Source organism: Lissotriton vulgaris, chromosome 5 (assembly GCF_964263255.1).
Source record: "Lissotriton vulgaris chromosome 5, aLisVul1.2, whole genome shotgun sequence".
Taxonomy (NCBI): Eukaryota; Metazoa; Chordata; class Amphibia; order Caudata; family Salamandridae; genus Lissotriton; species Lissotriton vulgaris.
In genome coordinates, this window is record NC_141693.1 from 259,712,418 (window position 1) to 259,736,556 (window position 24,139).

At 48.2% G+C, this 24,139-nt stretch overlaps 1 protein-coding gene across 1 annotated transcript in view; it reads right to left on the reverse strand.

The window, feature by feature from the left end:
- Positions 1-305: 305 nt before the first annotated feature.
- The window catches only part of LOC147710646 (TAR DNA-binding protein 43-like), a 40,436-nt gene continuing 16,602 nt past the window's right edge, over positions 306-24,139 (reverse strand). Inside the window, exons 2-6 of the mRNA XM_086921322.1 lie at positions 15,509-15,755; positions 15,202-15,362; positions 7,235-7,375; positions 2,207-2,374; positions 306-2,105 (exon numbers count right to left, since the gene is read on the reverse strand). Coding sequence (XP_086777448.1) covers positions 1,473-2,105; positions 2,207-2,374; positions 7,235-7,375; positions 15,202-15,362; positions 15,509-15,749 — 1,344 coding nt within the window. The 5' untranslated portion in view covers positions 15,750-15,755 and the 3' untranslated portion in view covers positions 306-1,472. The remainder of the gene's footprint in view (positions 2,106-2,206; positions 2,375-7,234; positions 7,376-15,201; positions 15,363-15,508; positions 15,756-24,139) is intronic.

Sequence of the window (24,139 nt, forward strand, 5' to 3'; positions counted from 1 at the left end):
ATAAAATATTTGTCATTTACAATGCCAATAGCTCTAACTTTTGCAAAGACGAGACCGTTGCATTGTAAATGCTTGTTTGTTTTACCATTACAAAGGCTTTCCTTTGACACACATTATATAGGTCTTGCTTTTGACTTCACTGTTATTCAATTAGTTTGTTGTGTTAGCAAAACCATTATCAGCTTGAAATTTCTAAAATAGTTTTAGAAAATGCACACTTAATTCCCCAATACCATATCTTGTCAAATCATTCACAAATAAATGATCCTCAACAGTACACTTGGTCCTCAGTTAAATGAAGAGAATCTTTTTTAAAAACGTTTATTTAAGAGTTACCGCCATTTGAAACTTGTAAAAAACATTCGAACGCACAACGCATAACAGCAGCAGACATCATTCTAATAGGTTTCTTACAGGCATTTTATCTCTTACAGGCATTTAGACTTCCATATTGTGACATACAAGTCCCTTGTCACACATCCCATTGCTTGCTCCATAAACACAAGCTACAGTGCATTTTACCACGCTTACAGGTTATGAAAAGAAATTAGACCAAGTATATCATTCACAACAGTATATAAGAATGGGAAAATACAAATTAATTTCAAAACACATAGGTTAACGCATGGAAGCTTGTGCAAGTCGTCCAACAGATCTGCGGTCTTCCGAGTGCAGGAAACATTCGTACGTTACTTGCTCCCATTGCTCTGCACACTTTCTCACCAAAGCCACAGAGTCCAGATGCAACGAAAATCCATGAATGCAACACCAGTTTTCTGCATGCGCTATTCTCTTTTCTCCTTTCGCTCATACCCAAACCTCTCATTCCTTGGCACCACCATCAATTCCACAAAGTTCAAACAGCCGTCTGGTCCATCTCTCAGCCTTGCGTGTCTAGCGCTGGTATGAATCCATGAAATAGTGGATAAAAATGCAACACCCACCGTGTTAAGACGTAGTATGTGAAACGAGAGTAGTTGATTGGATAGCAAGTAGAAAAAATATCCTGGACAGAACATTTACTGCGCTGCTTTCGCAGAAGTTGGCCTTTCGAGGTCTATGGTCGCAAGTTGAGTGTAGAGACCAGCTGAAGCTTTCAGAGGGTGCTTTGAACACGAAGGAAGACGGTGTCTAGAAAACCACTCTCTCAATTTTGAAGACATGTTCTCCAAATCACTAAATTCGCAGACAAAGTGTCCAAGACCAAACTTAACGAAAGGCCTGACTAAACAGATCTGTAACTCCATGTTAAGTTCAGCTGACCAATAAATCTTTACATAAGTCTCATCGTGTGATTGTTTACAGAAACAACAAACACCATCTCACTTCCATTGAATATATGAATTCCTCAAATTAACAAAAACATTGATTAAAAACTAGTGAACGTTTTTTGATCCACCAAAGGAAAAATAAAGTAAAAAAATGCTTTGTCCCACATGTATTTTACAACATACTTACCATGAACAATAAAACTACATACCCCACCCAGAAGATCTAGCCTCCATGTTTGAAGAGCCAAAGCCTCCACTATTAAAATTAGTACCTGGGCCTGGATTAGATGAACCCCATCCTCCTGAACCCATACTGGTTCCAAAGGAGTTACTCCCTGTTCCAAATCCCTGGTTAGGTTCTCGCGGCATATTGCCTTGCGTAGGATTATTTCTGGGTGGCCCACCAGGCTGATTCTGCTGTCCCGCCAGCATTCCCATCATTCCCCAGCTGCTCTGCAGCGCAGCTTGTGCAGCTGCCATCATTGCAGGATTGATGCCAAAAGCTCCAAAATTCATAGCTGCGCCTCCTCCTGCTGCGCCTACTCCTCCTCCACCACCACCGCCACCACCACCCATATTGCCTCCTGGTGGGCCACCAAAACCAACACCACCAGCAGCAGCAGCACCAGCACCACCACCACCACCACCACCACCCCCTCCACCCCCACGGATGGGACCAAATCCACCCTGGTTTCCAAAGCCTCCCATATTGCCGTCAAATCGGCCTCCACCTCTGGCAAACTGCCTATTGGTATTCTGTTTAGGCTCAGCATTAGAGATATGTACACTGACACCTTTAATAATTAAATCTTCTCCGCATAGAGACTGGACAACCTGAAGAAAGAAAAAAAAACAAGAAAGAAGCCATCAAAATCTATTCCAGCAAATTGCAGATTTATGAGCTATGGTATCAACTGATCTCATTTGTACTGTACCTCATCATCAGCAAACGTAACAAAAGCAAACGCTCTGAAAGGCTTGGGAATGAAGACTTCCACAACTTCGCCATACTGTGAAAAGAACTGTCGGAGGTCATCAGCGGATATGTCTTCAGTAACACGGCCAACAAAAACCTTCCGACTGCGCGTAGTTTCATCTGGACCCTGTGAGCGAAAGTGAGAAAATGAAACCTGTAAAATAAGTGCAAAACAACGTCTGCAGAACAAAACAAATTCACTTAACCTATTGCACTTCCAAGCCACAAGCAGTAATGCGGGGGCTATATCCTGATTTTCTCCACTTCCTAAATTACGTGTGTTGGTGACACCCAAGTGGCAAGATCGGGAACTGCTTATTAAAGCTGTTGAAAACCAAAAGCTTTGCTCAACCGCACATGTATGAATAGGTACAATCCTGCAACTCTTCCTTTACACGGCTGACAACCCCATCCAGCTCCATCAGCTTATCTTTTAAAAGCGATCGTGGGAACGCTCAACGTTTTCTACATTTGGGCGCCCAAGGTGCTATGCTTTATTTATTCTTCTTTTGTTTGCCTTGATCTTTTTAATGTCCTTAAACACCATAGATGGTATACTACTCGAGCAAACCAGTGTATGTATCAAAAGCTGAACAAACCCTCTCGATTTCTTTGGTACTTCAAGTCAAGAACTTATTACTGAACATGTATGGCGAGAGTACCACATCTAACTCTAGAAACCGAATTCAACACCTCTCATGTCAACTAAGACTGGCACAATACTCCCAGTATGAATAGGGGTAAGTTACCGATTAATTTGCCTTCACCTGAGAAAAGCGGTGACCAACAAGCAGACACTTGTTTCAGACAGTCACTAAATATCAATTCCAATTAACCCCCTGCACTTCAACACTGACTTGGTCACTGCCTCCTTTTTGTAGAATCCTTGGCCACCGTTCAGAATAACGTATGTAATGATCTGTTGACACGAATCACCTAAAAATCAAAGGACTTCTTTAGATTTAATAGGCCTTTTCACTTTTCCTAAACTGAGCCAGTCAGAACATTAGGTTCGATACACTTAACCTAAATTTAGAAGACCCTCATTCTTAGGAAAACAGTCTCAACTGTTCGTGCAAAAAAATCCTGAGAACACTGATTTGATTTTGTTATTTTCTGCCTCCACTCTTTTGAAGATACGTCATGCAAAGTAGTTGCTGCAGAGGACTATCAAAGGTGCTGTAAACCTCCCTAGAAAAACATATGTGGCTGTTTGAGCACTAGTGAGCCACTGCAGAGCTGGTGGAGTTGTAGGTTCTTTATATATAATTCCATAGCTCAAGGCTAACATTTTCCATCACTGAAATACAAAGGGAAGGCAAAGTACTAAGGAGAGGTAGACCACAGCCATCAACACACTGTGGTAGAATTCGGAGAGCATCACACCAGATTTCATGTTTTATTCCAGATTTTGTTGTGTTTGATTTTATGTCAATAAGGCACAACAAACATGAAACCCTTCCATCTGTCGGGCGGCGTGGAGCCATCCAACGCCATAGTGCTTGTGTGCAGACAGCTCCCAGACGTCCAAGCACATGGCACTGGAAGACCCTCTGGTGCGTGAATTTCATTTCCCCATAAACAGCATCTGGAGCTGGGAAGAGCTTGCCCAGCTCCGAGGCGGTTTAGTTTTTTTCCACTAAAATGATGATCAGCGCACACGTCGCGCTGACGTCATTTCAGTGAAACCGAAACTGAAATGAGACGATCGGCTAGTTTCACTTCCTACCTGCTCATGGGGCTATCTGACCTCCTGAGCACATACCAAGACAGGAGAGGTATTATTGGAAAGGGGAAAATCTCCCCCTTTCAATGGTACCCCTCCTTAGTGGATCCCTGCTTGGGGTTCGCCGCAGAAGGGCAATCCCCAAGCAGGGATCCACCCACTAGGCACCAGAGAGGGGGGAGCAGCCCCTTGGGCAAGGGATTTTGCTCCTCTCCAATGCTTTGGGCATAATTTGGTCTTTCTGTCCCCCTCCCAGGGAGGCAGATGGGGGAAATAGCCCCTGATCTGTCCCGGGGAGGGGAGAGGGGGAGAAGCACACTAGGCACCAGGGAATTTGTTTTATAGCTATAGGTTCGGGGCAGCACAAAATGGGCATGCCAATACCTCCACACAACCCCCCCTGTCCCAAATGCCACATTCTTTATGCCCTCCTGGGAGGCAGATGGGGGCACAATGCCAGGAAGGAGGGGGGGGGGGAGGGGGGGCAATGCCTACTAGGCACCAGGGATTATGTTTGTTTTATAGGTAGGGGTGGGGTCTGGTCAGACTTGGCATGCAAAACACCCACCCTCAAAAAAGTCTTTCTGCCCTCTTCCCCCCACCCTCCCAAAAGGCAGATCAGACCAATAGACCATTATCCCCCCGCCCACCCCCCCCCCCAGAAGCCAGGAGAGTTTGTGTGTGCATGAACTGAAGTTTGGCTGACTTTTTACTGGCATTTTGCTGCCAGTGTGGTGGACTCGCGCTTGATGACCGTGCATGTAGATAGGTGCTTGCCTGGTCGTATGCTTGGAGTGGCGAATGGCTGGCAGTGTACATGGACTGGCACTGGGCTGACAGTGTGCGTTGATTGCGCTTGACTGGCGGTGTGCGGGGATGTCGCTTGACTCTTGGCTGGCGGTGTTGTTTCCATGGATCCCCCAGCGTTTTCTTACCCAGAATTCTGTGTGGGTAAGTTGTAGGATCACAGCGCAATCACAAATTTCTGACCACCCAGCGTTCCTTGCTCTAGGGTGAAGAGAGGCTTCTCCCTCTACCAGTACCCTTATCTCACCCACGGACAACTACCACAAGGGGAGGTGCAAAAGGAGAAAATCTGGTAAGAAATGATGTCCCCATTGGACATAGAGGACATCCACGCCGAGAAGAGATGGTAGGCTCTACTTGCTCGCCTTTGGGTGTTGGTTCGACTTTGAGGAAGAGGGGGGCATCGACTTCCAGAGGGAATTTGAAGTTGAGACATGGTTGTACATAAAAACATGTCCCTCTTCCCAGGAAGACAGCAGAAAGTACTCCAGGAGTCTTTTCGTCTCTCCTTATTGTCTCTTCCCTGAATCTCTCCCCTTGCCTGCTACTCTGCCTACCCCCTGTCCTTTGTGCCCTTTGACTAAGCACTCCTTCTCCCCTTGTTGGGAAAAGATCCAATATTTATACTCTGGAGTCTCAGCGAACCCGCTGAGTGAGTCCACTGCGCCAAGGGAGCCACTCACACTTGAAGTATGGTATGGCACCCCTTGCCAAAGCACTCCCTCTCCCCTTTTTGGGGAAGGATCCAGTATGTAGGCCTCGGAGTCTCAGAGACCTCTCTGAGAGAGTCCACTGCGTAAAGGGAGCCTCTCGCAATAGAGATAGGTAAGGGATACCACTTCCCCTGGGATCACAGCTTACTGGACTTTGGACGTTGCCTTGACTCTCCTACCGGTTTGTGTCCTCGTCACCCCTCCCCTCCTCTTTCCCACCATCATTATCTGTCTACTTCCCCTACTCCAACCCCCCCATGAATCTCTCACCTTGCCTTCTTTTCCCCTTACGTATTTGTGCTTATTGTTTATCTCTACCTTACAAGTAACTATGTTGCCATGCTCTAAGAACTGTGTAACCTTTGTAACGATGTAACCTGTAACTATGATATGATGCTCATGTAAAGCGCTCCGATACCTCCGGGTCTAGCCAGCGCTATATAAAACTTTTAAAATAAAATCAAATAAGACTAAGTTCTCCAGTCATCATCCTGGACTGTCGCCTGAGCGACTGGTAGATTCTTCGCCTCCTACGGTAACATCAGCGGTAATGATAGCCACTTCTTCTAGGCCAACACAGTCTCCTGTACCAGTAGCACCTCCAACTAGTCGTACAATATCTTTGTCATGTCATACCAGACCTCGCTCTAACAAGTCTACATGGAGATCAAGATGAAGATCGCATAGTCATCACTCAAGATCTCAAAGATGATCACGTACCAGATGAAGACTAGATTCTCCATCCCGATCTAGATCTTCAAGGCCTGTCGTTTGGTGCGAGTCCCTCCACACTATCAGACTACCTACCACAACAGATCTCTCGCCTGTCGGCAATTTCATTATAAATACTTTCCAGATGGTCTTTATTAGAGGAGCTATAATTAGAGGAGCTAACAAAATAACTATTGACTTGCCGACTACCACAGTCTCTAGGTTGGTCATGTTTGCACCAACGGTTCATCTCTGCCGGTCCCACAGGACAAACTGATACTCTGTTAACTGCTGTTCTGCACCCTCCATGCGAACTGCGCCATTTCCCCATACTTTAGCCGTAGATTACTGTGCATAGTAATAGCCTACGGTCTATTCCACACATACTGTTGCATGTACAATATGATACAATTTCTCTTTCCGTCTGTGGTCCTTATAAACACTAAACCTATTCCCCCAATTTCTGACCATGATCCCATCTTCTATTGTGACACATAGTGGGGTGTCTAATGATGCATGCATACGATACACATGCTGTGCTGCCTGAAAAGCCAACCAGTACTAGTCCACATGTGATAGTCTGAAACCTCAATGTTCTGTGGACGCATACAATTAGGCCAAATTAAAGTCTAGATTTCCAGCCATGCCACAGACAGAACTTCGATATTATTGTGATGTTATTATAATCATTTTGAAAATCTTTCTATTACTTGTGGGTCTCAATAAATAAATACTGTGTACTATTATTTTGAATGTCTGGCAAACATTTCTGTAGTGCACCACGATGCAAAATGGAAACAAAGGATTCAAAGCACAGACCCAGAAAAACAAGTCTGAGCTGTTGGGAGTCTGTATCCTGGTGCATTGTGGATTTTAGGGGTGGCCCCATTGATCACCTGGAAACCGAAACTCCTTAGAATTTAAACAACTTGTAAGATTCTAGGCCCAACACTTGGTGACCAGGGATCTACAGCTACAAAGGCTTCAAACACTTATCCCTTCAATATAATCAACACAAACAGCACCATACCTTTGAGTTTGGGAACTTGCAGTCACACCATCGTCCATCGATCATGTGGCGCTGTGACAACACTTTCACCTGAGTTTCATATTCTGTAAACCGCACAAACCCAAATCCTTTTGATTGGCCTGTTTTCGTATCTTTTTTCACCTGTGGGATTTAGAGCGTAAAAAGTTAAAAACAAAGCGTTTTTCTTCACCTTAAACGGGAGGACTACAGATTTAAAAATGAAGTAAACAATTTTTTTTTAAATTAGAATAAAACTAAAGAAAAGGCAGTTACAACATTTGTTTTTTCCTAATGATAGGATTTCTTCAAGTCATTTAGCTATAAGCACAAGTTACTACTTGTGTAACGATATATCTGTAAGAGACATTAGTTAGTGATAGATTCCTTACCTTAGAATATCCCCAGGCGTCAGACTGGATCCGGAAAGTTTTGCGTAGCAGTACCCTTGCGCGTCGGCAGGCGTCGTCTGCGGCTCCACGTCCGTCGGCGGCGGCGCCGTGATGACGTCGGAGTACTTAGACGCCGCCTCCGCGTGCTGACGTCAGTTCTTAGCCACAGCTTTTCCGCGCCAGAAGCGCAGAGCTATGACAAAAAACCGACACTGGTGCCAAGAAACTAGGGCCCTGAAAGGGGATGACCTTAACCCTAGATATCGGTTCGCAGAACGGGGAGGATGGGTGGGTCGGTAAGGAATCTATCTCTAACTAATGTCTCTTACAGATATATTGTTACACAAGTAGTAACTTGTGCATCTGAAAGAGACATGTTAGTGATAGATTCCTTACCTTAGAATAGATACCCCAGCAATACCATCCCCGTGGTGGTGGGTCTGCGAACCAATATTTACACCAGGAAGTCCTGGAGAACCGAGCGGCCAAAGAAACCGTCTCTCCGGACTTGACTGTCCAGGCAGTAGTGCCTAGCAAACGTGTGCAACGAGGCCCACGTAGCTGCCTGGCAAATGTCCTGCAAGGGCACACCTCGGCCCAAGGCAGTTGTAGTGGCTCGAGTGGAATGAGCCCGCAGCCCCACAGGAGTAACACGCCTGGATGCACATGATATTCCATCGAGAGATGGTCCTCTTGTGCACCGCTTTCCCTTTCTTAGCGCCCGCGTACCCAACAAAGAGTTGATCATCCACCCGGAACTGGCGTGTGCGATCCAGATAGAACGAGAGCGCATGTTTTGGGTCCAGACGGTGGAGCCTCTCCTCCTCTCTCGAGGGGTGCGGAGGCGGAAAGAAGGTGGGCAATGTGATGGACTGCCCAATGTGGAAGGCCGTGACCACCTTAGGCAAGAAGGAGGGCCTAGTCCTCAAAACAACCTTGTCCGGATGGACTGAAAGGAAAGGAGGCTTACAAGAGAGGGCCTGGAGCTCACTCACTCTCCTGGCAGAGGTGACAGCTACCAGGAAGGCAGTCTTCAAAGAAAGAAGGCGAAGTGGACAGTTATGAAGTGGCTCAAAGGGAGCGCACATCAGAAATGTTAGAACCAGGTTCAAGTCCCACTGAGGCATCACGAAAGGAACAGGAGGAAAGGTATGAGTGATGCCCTTCAGGAATCTGTTAACAATAGGAGACTTGAACAAAGAAGGTTGGTCAGGCAGCCTCAGAAAGGCTGAAAGAGCCAAAAGATAGCCCTTAAGAGTGCCCAGAGCAGAGCCCTGCTGGGCAAGAGAAAGAAGGAAGAGAAGAACCTCGGAGAGAGGGGCATTGAGGGGGTCCACAGCCTTTGCTGTGCACCATGCCACAAATCTGTTCCACCTGCAGGCGTATACCGTCTTTGTGGAGGGACGCCTGGCTGCCAGAATGATGTTGCAAACTTCAGGAGGCAAGTCAAATGGCCTCAACTGTCGCCGCTCAATCTCCAAGCATGGAGGTGGAGACTGGACAGGTTCGGGTGTAGGACCGTCCCCTGCTGCTGCGACAGAAGGTCCTCCTGAAGAGGCAGACGAATCGGGGGATCGACTGACATGCTGAGCAGCTCGGGATACCAGTACCTTCGAGCCCAGTCCGGAGCCACAAGGATGACTTGTGCCCGGTCACGCTTGATCTTCAGCACTCTGGGCAGAAGTGGTATAGGCGGAAAGGCGTACAACAGACCGCAGCTCCACTCGCGACGAAAAGCGTCTCCGAGCGAGTGCCGCCTTGGAAATTCCAACGCGCAGAACTGATGACATTGCGTGTTCTCTTCGGTGGCGAATAGATCTAACCAAGGCTCTCCCCATCGCAGAAAGAGGCCTTGCGCCACGTCAGAGTTCAGACGCCATTCGTGATCCATCGAGCACCGACGGCTGAGTTCGTCCGCCCTGGCGTTCAGAGAACCTGCCAGGTGTTGAACCACCAGAGTCACGCCCTGATGTTCCAGCCATTGCCAGAGACGCAGAGCCTCCTGGCAAAGGGTCCACGACCCCACTCCGCCCTGTTTGTTGCAGTACCACATGGCGGTAGTGTTGTCGGTGAACACCTGCACTGCGCTCCCTCGGACAGACGGGAGGAATGCTTTCAGTGCCAGACGAATCGCCCGCAGCTCCAACATGTTGATATGGAGCCGGGACTCCGCCGGAGACCAGATTCCTCTGATCTCTGCCTCTCCCAAGGGGGCCCCCAGCCCTGGAGGAACGCGTCCGTCACAACTACGTGTTCCGGTTGGGGAAGGGAGAGGGATCTGCCGTTGACCCAATCGCGGTCCGTGAGCCACCACTGCAGCTGTCTCGCAGTGCCCTCCGAGATCAGGACATGGCCGGACAGGTCGCCCCGGTGCTGGGCCCACTGAAACTTCAGGTCCCACTGCAGAGCCCGCATCCTCCACCGTGCGTGATGCACCAGAAGGATGCAGGAGGCCATCAGCCCCAGAAGCCGCAGCGTCAACCTGACCGAAACCCGGGATAACGGCCGAAAGACCGGAATCAGAGCCTGTATATCCCGGACCCGCTGTTCGGGCGGGTAAACCCGAAACTGCGCCGAGTCGAGAACCGCTCCGATGAAAAGGAGCTTCTGAGAGGGACACAGGTGTGACTTCGGCACATTGATGGAAAATCCCAGCCTGTGCAGGAGATCCGCCGTAGTCTGGAGGTGGTTGAGGACTGCCTGGGGCGAGCCCGCCTTCAACAACCAGTCGTCTAGGTAGGGGAAGACTGAAACCCCTAACCTGCGCAGGTGAGCTGCGACCACCGCCATCACCTTCGTGAACACCCGTGGGGCGCTGGTAAGGCCGAAGGGGAGCACGGTAAACTGAAAGTGCTCGTGGCCTACCGTGAACCGCAGGTAACGCCGGTGGGCCGGCAGGACGGGGATGTGGAAATATGCGTCCTGCAAGTCTAACGCTACCATCCAGTCTCCTGGGTCTAGGGCAGCCAAGACCTGAGCCAGGGTCAGCATTTTGAACTTCTCCTTCCGGAGGAAGCCATTGACGTTCCTCAGATCCAAGATAGGGCGTAGGCCCCCTTTGCCCTTCTTGGGTACCAGGAAGTAGTGGGAGTAGCAACCACGTCCTACTTCTGGCCCAGGAACGCGCTCGATGGCCCCCTTGGCCAAGAGGGCCGAAACTTCCTCCTGCAGGAGCCGCAAATGATCCCCCGATACGCGGTGGTGTTGCGGTGGCATGGCTTGAGGGGTCGTCTCGAAGGGAAGGGAGTAGCCCCTTCAGACGATCTGCAGCACCCACCTGTCCGAAGTGACTGTGCGCCAGTGAGAGTGGTGATGGCGAACCCTGCCCCCCACTGGCGTCACATGGGCCGAAAAGCACGGACTAGGAGGGTTTAGAGGCGGATGCTGCGGGGGCAGGTGTGGACTGGCTCCGCTTGCCTCCCCGACCGCCTCCACGGCGGTTTCCACGGCCGCCGCCGCGCTGGACGACAGTTTGCGGCGAGTGGCTGGCGGCACGCGTGGGGACGCCCCTTCCGTGGCCACGAAAGGCACCCACTTGCTGGCGCGGGGCCGAGAGGCCCAAGGACTTGGCCGTAGCCCTGGAGTCCTTAAAGCGCTCAAGCGCGTGGTCTGCCTTGTCGCCAAAGAGGCGACGGCCATCGAACGGCATGTCCATGAGGGTATTCTGGACATCAGCCGAGAAGTTGGCGGATCTGAGCCAGGCGTGGCGTCGAATCGCCACCGTCGTAGCCATCGCTCTGCCCAGCGAATCAGTTGTGTCCAGTCCGCACCTGATCGAATATTTCGCTGCGTCCCGGCCCTCCACCAGGGCTTGGCCGAGTTTGGCCCGTACCTCCAACGGACACTCTGGCAGCAATTCCGCCACCGTTTCCCATATGGAATGGGTGTAACGGCCCAAGAGGCATGCGGTGTTGGAAGACCGCAGTCCACAGCTAAGGGACGAGAAGACCTTCTTGCCAAAGGCCTCGTACCTCTTGGATTCCCGATCAGGGGGAGCCGACCGGAAGGCGGTCTGGGAGTTAGAGGCCTGGATAACCAGACTCTCGGGGGTGGGGTGGGTGGACAGGAAACATGGGTCGCCCGGAGCCGGGCGGTGGCCTCGTTCCTATCTACAGGCGAACCTGTAGCGGGCCTGGACCAAGTGCCCAAAAGAACGTCCGACAAGGCCTCATTAAACGGCAGCATAGGCTCCATGGAGCTTGACTGCGGCTTAAGGACCTCAGTGAGGAGGTTAGTCCTCACGGCCGCAACGGGGAGCTCAAGGCCCAATGCCTTAGCAGCCCTCATCAACACCACACTATATGTCGCGCCCTCCTCCGAAGCCACGGAAGGAGGAGAGACGAATCCAGTGTCTGGAGAGGTGTCCAGGCCACTGGCCTCCCCAAGGTCTCCTGTCCAGTCCATGCTAGACTGACATTCCCTTGTCAGAGGGTCCTCAGACCCCTCCCAATCCTCCTCGTCCCCCATCTCCTGAGACTCAGGGTCGTTAGTGAATGAGGATGGTTCATAGGGATAGAAATCCCCGAACGGCGTCGGGATCGGCGCCGACGGGCGCCGTCCCGACGTCGGGACCCATAGAGAGGAGGTATTGGGGACGCCGTCGGCCGGGACCGACGCTGGAGGGGACACCACACGGACCGACCCCGGGGGGGCCGTAAGGTCCACTGGGGACGTTCCATCGCCCGACGAGGGTCGAACAGCACCCTGCGGCGTCGGACCCGAAGGCACCGACGACGCCGGGACCGCCGAACCCTGCGGCGCCGAGCCCGAGGGCAGCGGCGGCGTCGGGATCGTGGAGCCCTGCGGCGCCGGCGCCGAAGCACCCGACGGCGTCGGGGTTGTACCCGACCCCCTAGGGCCCCCAGACGGGTTCGCTGGGCCCGAAGGCGCAGCGGAACCCGTCGGAGAAGAAAGGGACCTCATGGCCATGAGGAAGCGCTTTATCTCCTCCGGCGTCGCGTTCAGCCCAGGGACCGGGGGGTATGGAGCCGAACGCGGCGCCCGCGACTCCCGAGGAGCCGCGTGGGCAGTGTCACCCGAACCCCCGGCTGCATCGCGCGAGCGTCGGGGGGAGTCGGAAGAGCGATGATGTCTCTTCGACTTCTTATGCTTCTTACCTGACGACTTGGACCCGGAGGAGTGGCGCCGACTCCCGGAGCTGTGACGGCTCCGCCCCCGCGACCTGTCCCTCGACCTCCCGTGGGACCGGGACCTCACACGGCGCGGGGCCGACTGGCGGATCTCGAGTCGCCTGCGGGACCGCTCCCGCCTGGCCTTCCTCGAGAGGGCCCGACAGTCGGAGCAGGCCTCGTCGTCATGGTCGACGCCCAAACACGTCAGGCACAGTCGGTGCGGATCCGTAACCGACATGAGTCGTTCGCAATCGCCGCAGTGCTTGAAGCCGGGCATCCCCAACGGCACCGTCGGAGTAGTGAAGACTTCGAAAGAGATCAAAAGATCCAAAAAGTTAGTCAGAAAATGACTAGGGAACTGCTTTTTCCAGATCTGCGCTGGCTGGCGCGGAAAAAAGAAGAACTGACGTCAGCACGCGGAGGCGGCGTCTAAGTACTCCGACGACGTCATCACGGCGCCCACGACGCCGACGACGGACGCGGAGCCGCAGACGACGCCTGCCGACGCGCAAGGGTACTGCTACGCAAAACTTTCCGGATCCAGTCTGACGCCTGGGGATATTCTAAGGTAAGGAATCTATCACTAACATGTCTCTTTCAGATATGAGTAGCAACGAGCAAATGAATTTGAATAGTACACGTGCATTTAAAAAAAGAACAGGCCCACTAGTCTGAACTTAGCTTGTTATTCACCAAGTACAGGCATAAGAGTGGTTCAGACACTTAAGATGTTGCACTAGCCCTCACAAAACATTATGGCAGATGTAGTCAAGTCAAAATAAGCTTGATCCATTTTTTAATTGAAAAAGAATTCGAGATTGTACGGCACAACATTAAGATCATACATTAAAAAACATACATCAATACTGAAAAATGATGACTTTGTTAAAAATACTTTTTTTCTCTTTTCAGGCTTGGCATTACAAATATAGACAGTAGGTAGGGACTGTAAAACAAATATAAAATGTACTAAACAGCGGAGGTTCCTTCTAAAGGGCAGCGTAGGGTCACCCTGTGTGCAGAAAACGCTCCTCTGCCCTGAAGACCATTATTTGACCATGATTACCATTTTATAATTGCAGGCAGTCAGGCACGCGCATGCTGTCAAAGTTTGAGGGCAGGGCCTACAGCAGTAGTAGGATGGGGTGATTTTTTGAAGCTCGCTGCTAGTGTGAATGTCGAATTGGCTGGCCGTCTTGCGATGGCCAGCCTGACAAGCGCTCTTCACACCACACAGCGCACGGCGGTGGTAACCTGCCAGGGATTGCAGGCACCTAGGCTCAAAAGGAGCCCTGGGTTAGCCTGCTCAAACCAATACTGGGGTTTCTCTTACGCCTGATTCAGGATCAGTTAGATTCACAACGGCCATACAAAGTGTGGTGATGAAAAAAACCAAAGGGGGCCCTATAGGGTCCCTTGTGCCTCTGCGACATGGGGTGCATGCAGGGGGACACGTTATGTCCACCTGTGGCCATGCACCCCAATATCTGCAACGCATGGACTGCAGCAGTGCATGCCATGCAGGTCCTGCTTCTGACTTTCCCATTGCAGTGCCCAATTCATAGGCACTGCCAAAGTACCCCCACAATACTTGAGAAAACTCCAAATATGGTGGATGGTTCAAACACGGGTTTGGCAGTGCAGGAATAGGGCGGTCCTGCTCGCGTACCGCCAAACCAATAAGGCCCTAAGCTTCTTTCTACTAATATGTTCAAGGGTTTGTCTGATCAAAAAATTCAGGATCACCCATAAAAAAATTTATGTATTTCAACCACTGTATTTGAAGGGCAGAAAGGGATTTGAGACAGTTAATTATACACACATTAAAATAGTTTGAGGAGTAAGCCGATGCTTTCTTTGAAATTTCAAAGCTGCTAGTAATTGGTTTCGATAGATACACCTAAATCAATAAATACTCTTCAAGGAATACTTCTCTGATTAGCTTCAAGAGCCATGAACACATGTGGGAACATTTCCAGAGCGAGCCAAGCTACCTGACTGCATGTGCCGTACTGCATTGCAGAAAGGCTATTGCCTCATGTTCATGGTGCGTCTCACACCTGAGAAACGCTAAAATAATCCTTTTGAGAAGGAGTCAATTGTCTGATACATTGGGGCTGCACCTATGCTTTACTTCATACATTACAATCATAGCTACTTGGCTTGTAGCCAACTCTAAAGGAAGAAAAACTCTGCTCTGATGATTGCCAAGCTTAAGAGCACTCCAATGCAGTAATAGTCTGTCTTTGCGAGCAGCAAGAACCATGTAACTGTTTTGGAAGATTTCCACCAGTGGTTGAGCATGTACTTTACTGCTTAAATAATTGAAATGACATTGAAATTAAGTTATTGAGCTGCATCTACCATAGTGGATTGTAGGAAGATGCAGCAACGTTTATAGCAAGCGCGCCTGACCTGTGAAACTTAATGTGTAATTTGCACTAACCTGCACCATGACTACTTCACCAAAGGTACTAAAGTAGTCCTTCAGGTCCTGTTCGGATGTTTTCCAAGGAAGACCCAGAACAATCAAGTCTGATGTTTTCACTGCACGTTTCACTTTAACTGCAGATGATGCGTCATTTTCATCCATTTTCCTTTTGTTGTCTGTAATAAACAATTGAACTTGATCATGTGTTCCCACTAAAAACCGCAAGTGGTAACAGTAGCAAACACAAAGTCCTAAAAATACAACATCCATTAAACTATGCTAGATTGGTGCTTTCAAACATCAAGAAGAAGAGGAAAATTACCTTTAGGATAAGTTACTTGATAAACCAGGTTTCCCCATCCATTTTCTGGGGCATGCAGTATTCCTTCCACCAACCGCACACCCCTCATACACTGATTGACCGGATTTCGGTATCGGAGGCCACACGCTCCAGGAAACTGGGCAACAACAGTAGAGAGAAGGATTGTCCCATCGTCCTCAGAGGGGATCTCCATGGGTTCGTCGTTCTCATCTTCTGTAATGCGGATATATTCCATCTCCATGGTTGCCTAAATGAGAAAGTCTGGAAGTTAGACCACTACATGCAAGACAAAGTTCACAAAGATAGTTTTCTCATAGTGCATAATAAAAGTGTAATCACCCACTCACAAGTTAAAGCACAGTTCACAATGCCTTTTTTTTTAACTCTTACTGTTCTTTGTATTTGAAATAACAAACATACAAAAGATAACAAAACAATAGTCAGCAGGCATATCTCTCATATCTCCCGGTTATGCGGAGTAGATGGTGAATACAATAGGTGGGAATATGGAATATAACATTACATTTCACTATTTCTAGGCCTCTCGTACTGTTATCCCATAAATTACTTTTTTAAAAGGAGACTACAAACACCCCCACCCCCTTTGAAGGCGCTTCAAGAAAAAAGTAATGGAGATGAATTAGAGATGGGGGGGGAAACAGTAGGATAGCTATCCAGAAAATGAGATGCATTTTCCTAAAAACGATACTCTATAAGCGCACTATCCAACACCTTTGCCCATCAAAAAGGCCTGATTACTTGTTGCACGTATTTACCTTTATGTGTTCAGTTCACAAAGTGTTCAGAGTATAATCTATAGTCTACATTATTATTTTACTGTGCAATGTCCATGCTGTTGGGAACATTGCATCGTGACACGGCTAGACACGAGCATGACATTCAGTCATAGCTCGTGGCTGTCTCGGGTCATCTGGAGTTTGTTTGCTATTGAAATGCTTGGGAGGTGGAATGATGGCTGTTGCTCCGTCTACGCTTCTTCATTCAAATTGGACTCGCGGACTTCCTACACATGCTATTCCTGAAAGCGTGATAATCTCAACATGGATCCATCTTAGTTCACCTCCAGTGGTCAGCCTGGACCCTGACTCAATAATGACAGGCCAAATTGCTCAGTTTTTAATGCATTGGTTACTTAACAAGTATACATAGAAAATCAGTTTAAAAAATATGCTTTAAAATGCATGTACTTTTATTCAATAATAAATCAAAATAAAGTCGTTTTATTTATGGTCCAAAGACTTGCTCCCAATGTCAACCTGTGGGTCCAGTGCCACTTGCTAAGGAGCAGGAAACCGTTCTAAGGCTGGAGAATTTAGAGGTTTAGAGGCTTACATGCCTGGAAATAGGTTTGCAAGTCAAAGACAGCCTTCCCATTCCTAATGTCAGCGTGCACCCGATCTATCTCCTTTACTCATTAAAGGGACCCAGTGTACGTATATGGTTTGACTGATAGATGTGGACATGGGGTGAACGTATTGGTCAGCCTGTGGAGAAAACAGCCAATGTTGAAAATGTAAAAAAATAAAAATAGAAAAAAGAATCGTTTTCATGTACAGGAAGTTCTAACTGTAAATTAATAACGAAATAAATGCAGCGTCTATATATGAAAAATGCAATAAAAACCCTATGCATACAGAACCCATAATGAATGGCAGGATGCACAATTCGAAAAGTACATTACAGAGACAAGTCACATCACCGAAATTGGATTCCAACTACTTTTTAACCACCAAAACTACGTAACAGGTGGGACAATAAATAATGTAATTGGCAGTATCATATTGCATTAAAACCTTGGAGAATATATAGACACGAACAAACAAAGTAGCTACATGCTTCCGATGACCATAATGACCAAGGAAAGACATTTCCTTTAAAAACCAGACAAAAATGAATGGCAGACATGACACGATTCACTATGAAAGTAACTCAAAGTCATCCTTGCTTGCTTTTTGTTGATGGCCAGATTGATTGCGAGGTGAATAGCATTTAGAAAATGGCAAAATGCAATAGGTAATAAAGCACTACAAAGAATTTAAAGGAGTGTCCACAGACACTTGGGTGCAGAGTGTCTTATATGGAATCCAACAGTGGGTGATACAGGAACTAATGCATCAATCAGTGGTGATCTTGTGCAAACATCTGTGTGCGGCTGATGGGCGTGTGCTTCAGCCAGTCTCTGTGAGGCGCCTAGAGGTCAGTTTCTGAGGTGGCACCTTGCAGTATTAAGTTCAACTGCATCAATGATTTTAAACGTGAGAGGCAGGCAAGGTAGTGCAGTGTGATAATCCACATGCCGTATATATCTGTGCACAGTTTGTGGTTGAGTGTCAGTGCTGGCGTGGCCTAACCAGCCGTCCTTTCTTCCAAGGACAATAAATGAAAGGCATGGCGTTGGGCAATCGAATACAGGTTCCCAGTAGCGCTATGAACCTAAGTCAACACGGCATAACGATTGGAAAAACAAGTTGTCATTATTATTCTTATTGGGGTCGAGTGATGCTGGGCTGGGATTCTAAACGTCGTGAACCGGAGTAGTTTTTTCTCTGCCTTTAATCGAAAGCCCTACTTTCGACACCCAGGTTTTATGAGTGTATTCAACGCTTGTGAGCCATCTGGCTGCCGGTTGAGGCCACTGGTGTCTGAGGCGCTTCCCCGGGAGCGGTCACTCCTCATTTTGTCATCCTCGACTCCAGATGTGGGAAAACCTGGATCCTGTTAGGGCACATTTGGCGCACCCAAGATGCTCAGGACAGAAAGCTCTTAGGACTGGGTCAAGGAACAGCTAACAATACGCAGGAAATGGCCCGGCTGGGTTCCCCGTCAGTCGTCACGATGCAAAAGAAGAAACAAAGGCAGGCACCACTCCAATAAACCAACTCCCAAAGATGCGAAACAATGCCAGGGGGTGCCTCAGAGGATGGTTTCACCACTGTGCCATAAACTTCTATGGTTGCGCCCAAACGCACACCTGATTCACACTTTTAATGCTTGCATTTGTGATGTCTTGGATTGTGCTGTGGCTGAACGCACTGCAGTCTGTGTGCTCAATTAACTATACCTTAGGTCTACTCCGGGCACAAGTCCCCAAAAAATAATCACATCTGTCCTCACACAAAAACATATCTAGCGGATTGAGCTAAAAAAAAATAACCAGCTTCTCTTTAAACAAGCTGTCGCAAAGGCGGCTGCGTGTTTATTTTTGCATCACGCTTTCACTTTACAATAACTACCGCCCCACAGCGCACTCGGCAGGTTGTCGGGGTAGGTGGGGTGGTACGGTACAGCTATTGTTCAAGTGAAAGCGGGATGCAAAAATAAACATGCGGCCGCCTATGCCAAAGGCGACTGACAAAACATAGTGCCTACTGACTTATGAAGGAGCAGGTGTAACGCCGCAGGTAAAAGATCCAGTCCTGATTGGCGGGCACAAAAAAAAGACAGGGCGGTAACAAGGACGGACTAAGAAGCTTTATTATCAATGGGAAGCCAGTGTTCACCATGGACTATGACGTCAGCCAATGAAAAATATGGGCGGGGCTTCCACTCCACTTCTAAAACGTACCCTACTACAATATGCCTCGCAGAGCGAGCAACGCATGTGTGCTGCAACGCTAGGCGAGGAATAATGACAACGGATTCAGCTTAGAAAGACCCAAACCGACCCAGCGAGGTCTTCTGCTGGGTCGGTTTGACCCAGCGATGCGATTGGAGAGGTCCATTTTGTAGTCTCACCTACACTAAATGTATAGCAAATGATTCCGCTCGCACTTGCTTGGCCCCACCAAAGGACCTTGGAGGCCTAGGACATCACTTATGTAGGTTGGAGGAGTTACCCCTCCACGATGACCCCGCTCTGGCTAGGGGACACACTAGAAGAGCCTGAAATGCTGCCAGGGAAATCCTCATGGGGCCAGATAAGGATTTCGACACTTCGAGATGTGCAGGGGAATGGGGGCTCCTTTCAGGAATTATAGGCAGAGTATGATCTGGAGACACAATCTTTTGTTACACTCACATACACCATGTCCTGCAAACAGAGGGAATACCATGGGATATAATAGAGTACGACAATGCCCTTGAAAACAGGTAACTCCAGGATGAACTGCTCTCCAAAGTTATTTCACCAAAATATCGCGTCCTCCAAAACAGACCCGATGACCTTGGCTCACTAAGAATTAAGTGAGAAACCAACATGGGTTCCATGGAGGACATTGACTGGGAACCAGCACTGACACCCATGGGAGGCGGCAATAAAAGCTAGTCGGAGACTCACACAGCCCAAGGTCCTTCATAGGGTGGATTATACTAGACCACAAATATACACAGTGAATAGGGTACGAACCCCTAACTGTTGAGGACATAGGCACCGTTGTCCACTTTATTTGGTCGTGGAAATACATACAGGCATTACGAGTGGAGGTAGTGGCTGAGCGTGCACAGGTTCTGGATGCTGCAGTTTCCTCCACACCACTTTCCTTACTACTAGGAATATAAGGAGTCCTGGATCTCCCAAGAAGGCAGCTTCTACTCTGCGCTGTAGGCATCTGTATAGCAAAAAAGGGATATAGCTAGCAAATGGGGAAGCCCTAACCAACCACAAAAAGCAAGTGGAAGATCAGCAGGACGTGCTGCATGGAGGCAAAAAGAGTGGTATATAAGCAGCGGGGTTGCCCAAGGACATTTCATGAAGTGGGGACAGCGGTATGCCTATCACCATCTGTACTGGGAGACCACGGCCTCTGGAACTACCCCCAACACAGGATGGGCGGGTTGGACGTAGTCAGGGACAGGATGGGGGTCGTGCTCCCCCACCGTGGGAGGGAGGCTCCAGACCCTCCCATCTCTACTGCAGTAGTAACACTGTGATTACCACTGTACAAGACTACTTGGAAAATCTAGTAAACCCTATCTGTGACATGATGGTAGGTTTTGCTTTGTTTGCTTGTTTTTATGTAAAACAAAAATTAAAAAAAGAATTAGAGAAACAAAAATATTGAAAACTTTAGTTCTGGGTGCAGGTTTTATGGCAGATTCTGGGAAGGAGAAATAAACAGGATTTTAACCAGTTAATATCCGGATTGCTGCATGGTCGCAGCCTCCTCCCCCCCCCCCAGATTCAACCCTTCGGATGTATTCACAACAGTGGCATAAGGTGGTTTGGTACAGTTCTAGCACTGCATGGTGGTATAGTGCGCACCTCTGCAACCCCATCAAAGCCAAACAGTTTTTTTTTGGTAGGTGTCCCTTGTGGTCTCTTGGTAGAAGACCCAATGCTGGTCTGTCCACTGGCATACTTTTAAAAGTGTAATCTCCATACCCAGGCCCGCCAATCTGTGCTCTGGTACTCTGGCCTCAAATTCTGGACTTCAATGTGCATCCGTTACATGGCCGTTAAAGCATGCCTAAACCCGATGGCGGGGGAAAAAAAATCTATGATGGAGTCTGAGTCCTGGTGCCTTGTGGGATTCAGGGGCGTTATCACAAGTCACCTCAGAATCAAACCTCATTCTTTGAACAAAAACAACTTGAAATATCCCAAGCAAACACTACATTTATAGTATTTTCTAACGCCTAACCTAGCCAAAAGGCAGCTGAGTGCTGTCCATGGTCAACAAGTATAGGGAGATCGAGCTGGGTTTAGGATGGTTAATCCATTGTAATGTAGTGTTCGTAAAGAGGGAAGACATTGACTCTCTCCTAAACAGTACAGTTGGAGCAGTCCTGATGAATACAAGTATGTCGTTCACGATCCTGGGTAAAATGCAAGCCAATGGAGCTCCATTAGGATGGGGAACGATATGTCTTCAGGACCTGTTGCTACAGCATGTGGGATGCTTAAGGGATCCCAGCATGGCATCCTTCTGGACATCTCCGCAGCCTTCAACACTGTCTCACATCGCACCCTCGCAGCCAGACTTCACAACGCGGGGATCCAATGAACCGCCCTCGACTGTATTTAATCCTTTCTCTTCAGCCGAACCCAGAGGATCAGACTCCCTCCCTTCCTCTCCGAACCCTCTGACATCAACTGCAGAGTACCCCAGGGATCGTCGCTCAGCCCCACGCTCTTCAACATCTACATCTCCGCCATCGTCAGAGAGCTTGGGCTCAGCATGGTATCCTACACCACCCAGCTCATCCTCACAAAGAACCTCGAAGACACCAGACTCTGCTTCCAGGAAGGAATGAAGAACGTGGCAGCCTGGATGAAGGACAGCTGTTTGAAGCCCAACTCCGAGAAGACTAAGGTCCTCATCCCCGGACCCTGCACCTCTGCCTGGGACAACACCTGGTGGACCACTGCCCTTGGGAGCCCGCCCACCCCCACAGACCACAAACAGAACCTAGGCCTCATCCTCAACTCCTCAGACTCCATGAACCACCAGATCAACGACGTCACCTCCACCAGCTTCTACTGTCTGCGCATCCTCTGAAAGATCTTCAAATGAATCACCCCTGACTCCAGGAAAACAGTCCCCCACGCATTCATAACTTGCAGACAGGACTATGGCAAAGCCCTATACGCCTGCATCACCAGGACCCTTCTACACAAACTACAAACCATCCAGAACGCCGCAGCTAGACTCCTCCTCGGGACCCCCCTCCCTCAACGCCTTTAGACCCTCACTGGTGAGTAGTGTGCTCCACAAACCCCTGATTGATTGATGGCGTAAGACATAACCACCATCCAGATTGGGCAGTACCTAGCCTTGAACCTCAGTTTTGAAGTTGCTTTCTGGAAAAAAATTTGACTGTTTTTTAGAAGAGAGAGCTGGTGCCAGTAGGTCTGTTTTTTTGGCAATAGCTTCCTTGAAGGTGAGGTTGAGTCCAGAATGAATCTAAGTAACATGGGACTTTCGGCAAAGCAAAGGTAACTGTAAAAGTCAACTTTCTAAAATATTTATTATGAATCTTGTTTTCAACCAGTGAAATGGACATGGAATAAATATTTCATAAAGTCACAGAAATTACTTTTCTAGGTGGATAAAACATTTATTAAACGTCATATCCCAAAGCTTTCCTATGGAACAGTCAACCCTGATCCATTGAAAATAGCTTTTGGGGTATGTTTAACAATCTACTTTTATATGGCCTACTTGGAAATACAGTTAACCCTGCCTTATAAGCAATAAAGGCTGATCTAGAGGTGACTTATAAATATTTAAAAGGGCGGTCCAGGTACTGTCAAAAAGGGAACATTTGGACAGGCGGAAATTGCAGTTAAAACCCTTAACTCCCAACATGAAATAATAGCCACCAAGGGATACTGTGATGAAATATCTTACTTCTACTCAAAGTTGCAAAAATTAAACACTCTACTGTCCATGACAACTCCAACTTCCCAGCACGCCTGCCCCATTGACACACCACCACCACGATAAACCCACCCCAAGATTCAAATAATAAACTGGGGCCCTCCCAAAAAACTAAAGCGAATAATGATCATTTACAACTGAAAAACAATGCTAAATGGCTACAGAATAGCCGCGGACATGAAGCCCACATCCCACACCACTGCCCCCCTTCCACCCTAATACAGAACCGCAACCATATCATCTCTCCGTTTTAGACCTAAATCATGTCCTACTTGCAACATCGTTCTCAACAAATAAAAATCAACAATTGTCTCCAAAAGCCTACCCCAGTTTCACAAGGTCCAACTGAAGGCTCTATACCCTCTTCAGCCCTATTTAATTCCTTCATTGAACAGCTCATGGTTATTCTGAACCAAGCATGGAGTCAAATATCACCTATATGCTGATGACACACAACTCTACTACAAAATAACATCACCCAGAGACACAAGTCCTCTAAATACCACATTAAATACGATACAGGTCTGGTTAAACACCAATTACCTAAAGCTGAACGCCCAACAAAACTGACCTACTACTCCTCTCTCAAACAATAAACCTTTACCTATCCAAGACTGGATCAAGAAAATGGCTGCACTAAACTGTCCTATTAATTTCTAACTCTCTAAAGTCCTTGGGTATCACCCTGGACAAAACATATCAAGGAAGTAACACATTAACAACTCAGCCAAAGTAGAACTCTACACACTAAAACGTCTAAAGAAAACCCAACCGTTAATTCTCCCTGATGACTATAAGACGTTTGTTAAATCACTAGTTCATTCAAAACTCTACTACGGTAACACCATCATCCTTGGACCTCCAACAACCTTGCACCCCTAATTGTAAACATAAATGTGGCTGCCAAACTACTCGCAGGAATCAGTTTGATCACATCTCGCCTGCCCTCAAGAGTCTCAACTACTGGCTTCCCAGGGAAGGAAGATGCACCTTTAAGACAGCTTGAATTACTCACAAAGCCCTTCATACTAAGAGCCCCAAGCACCTAGATGCGAAACTGTCGAGAGCAGGGAAAGGCCGGGAACTGAAATGCTCCAACTCGCTTCTACTCATACCTCCAAAGATAAAGAAGAAATCATCCAAGGCGTACTCTCTCAGGAAATGCTCCTCATATCCGCTGCAATCCCTCATGTTCCTGCTTAAAGCAAGTCCTCAAATCACTACTGGTTAACAACTACTTCAACACATTCACAATTGGAGTTAATGCACTTAACGATCAGACCTTCATCAT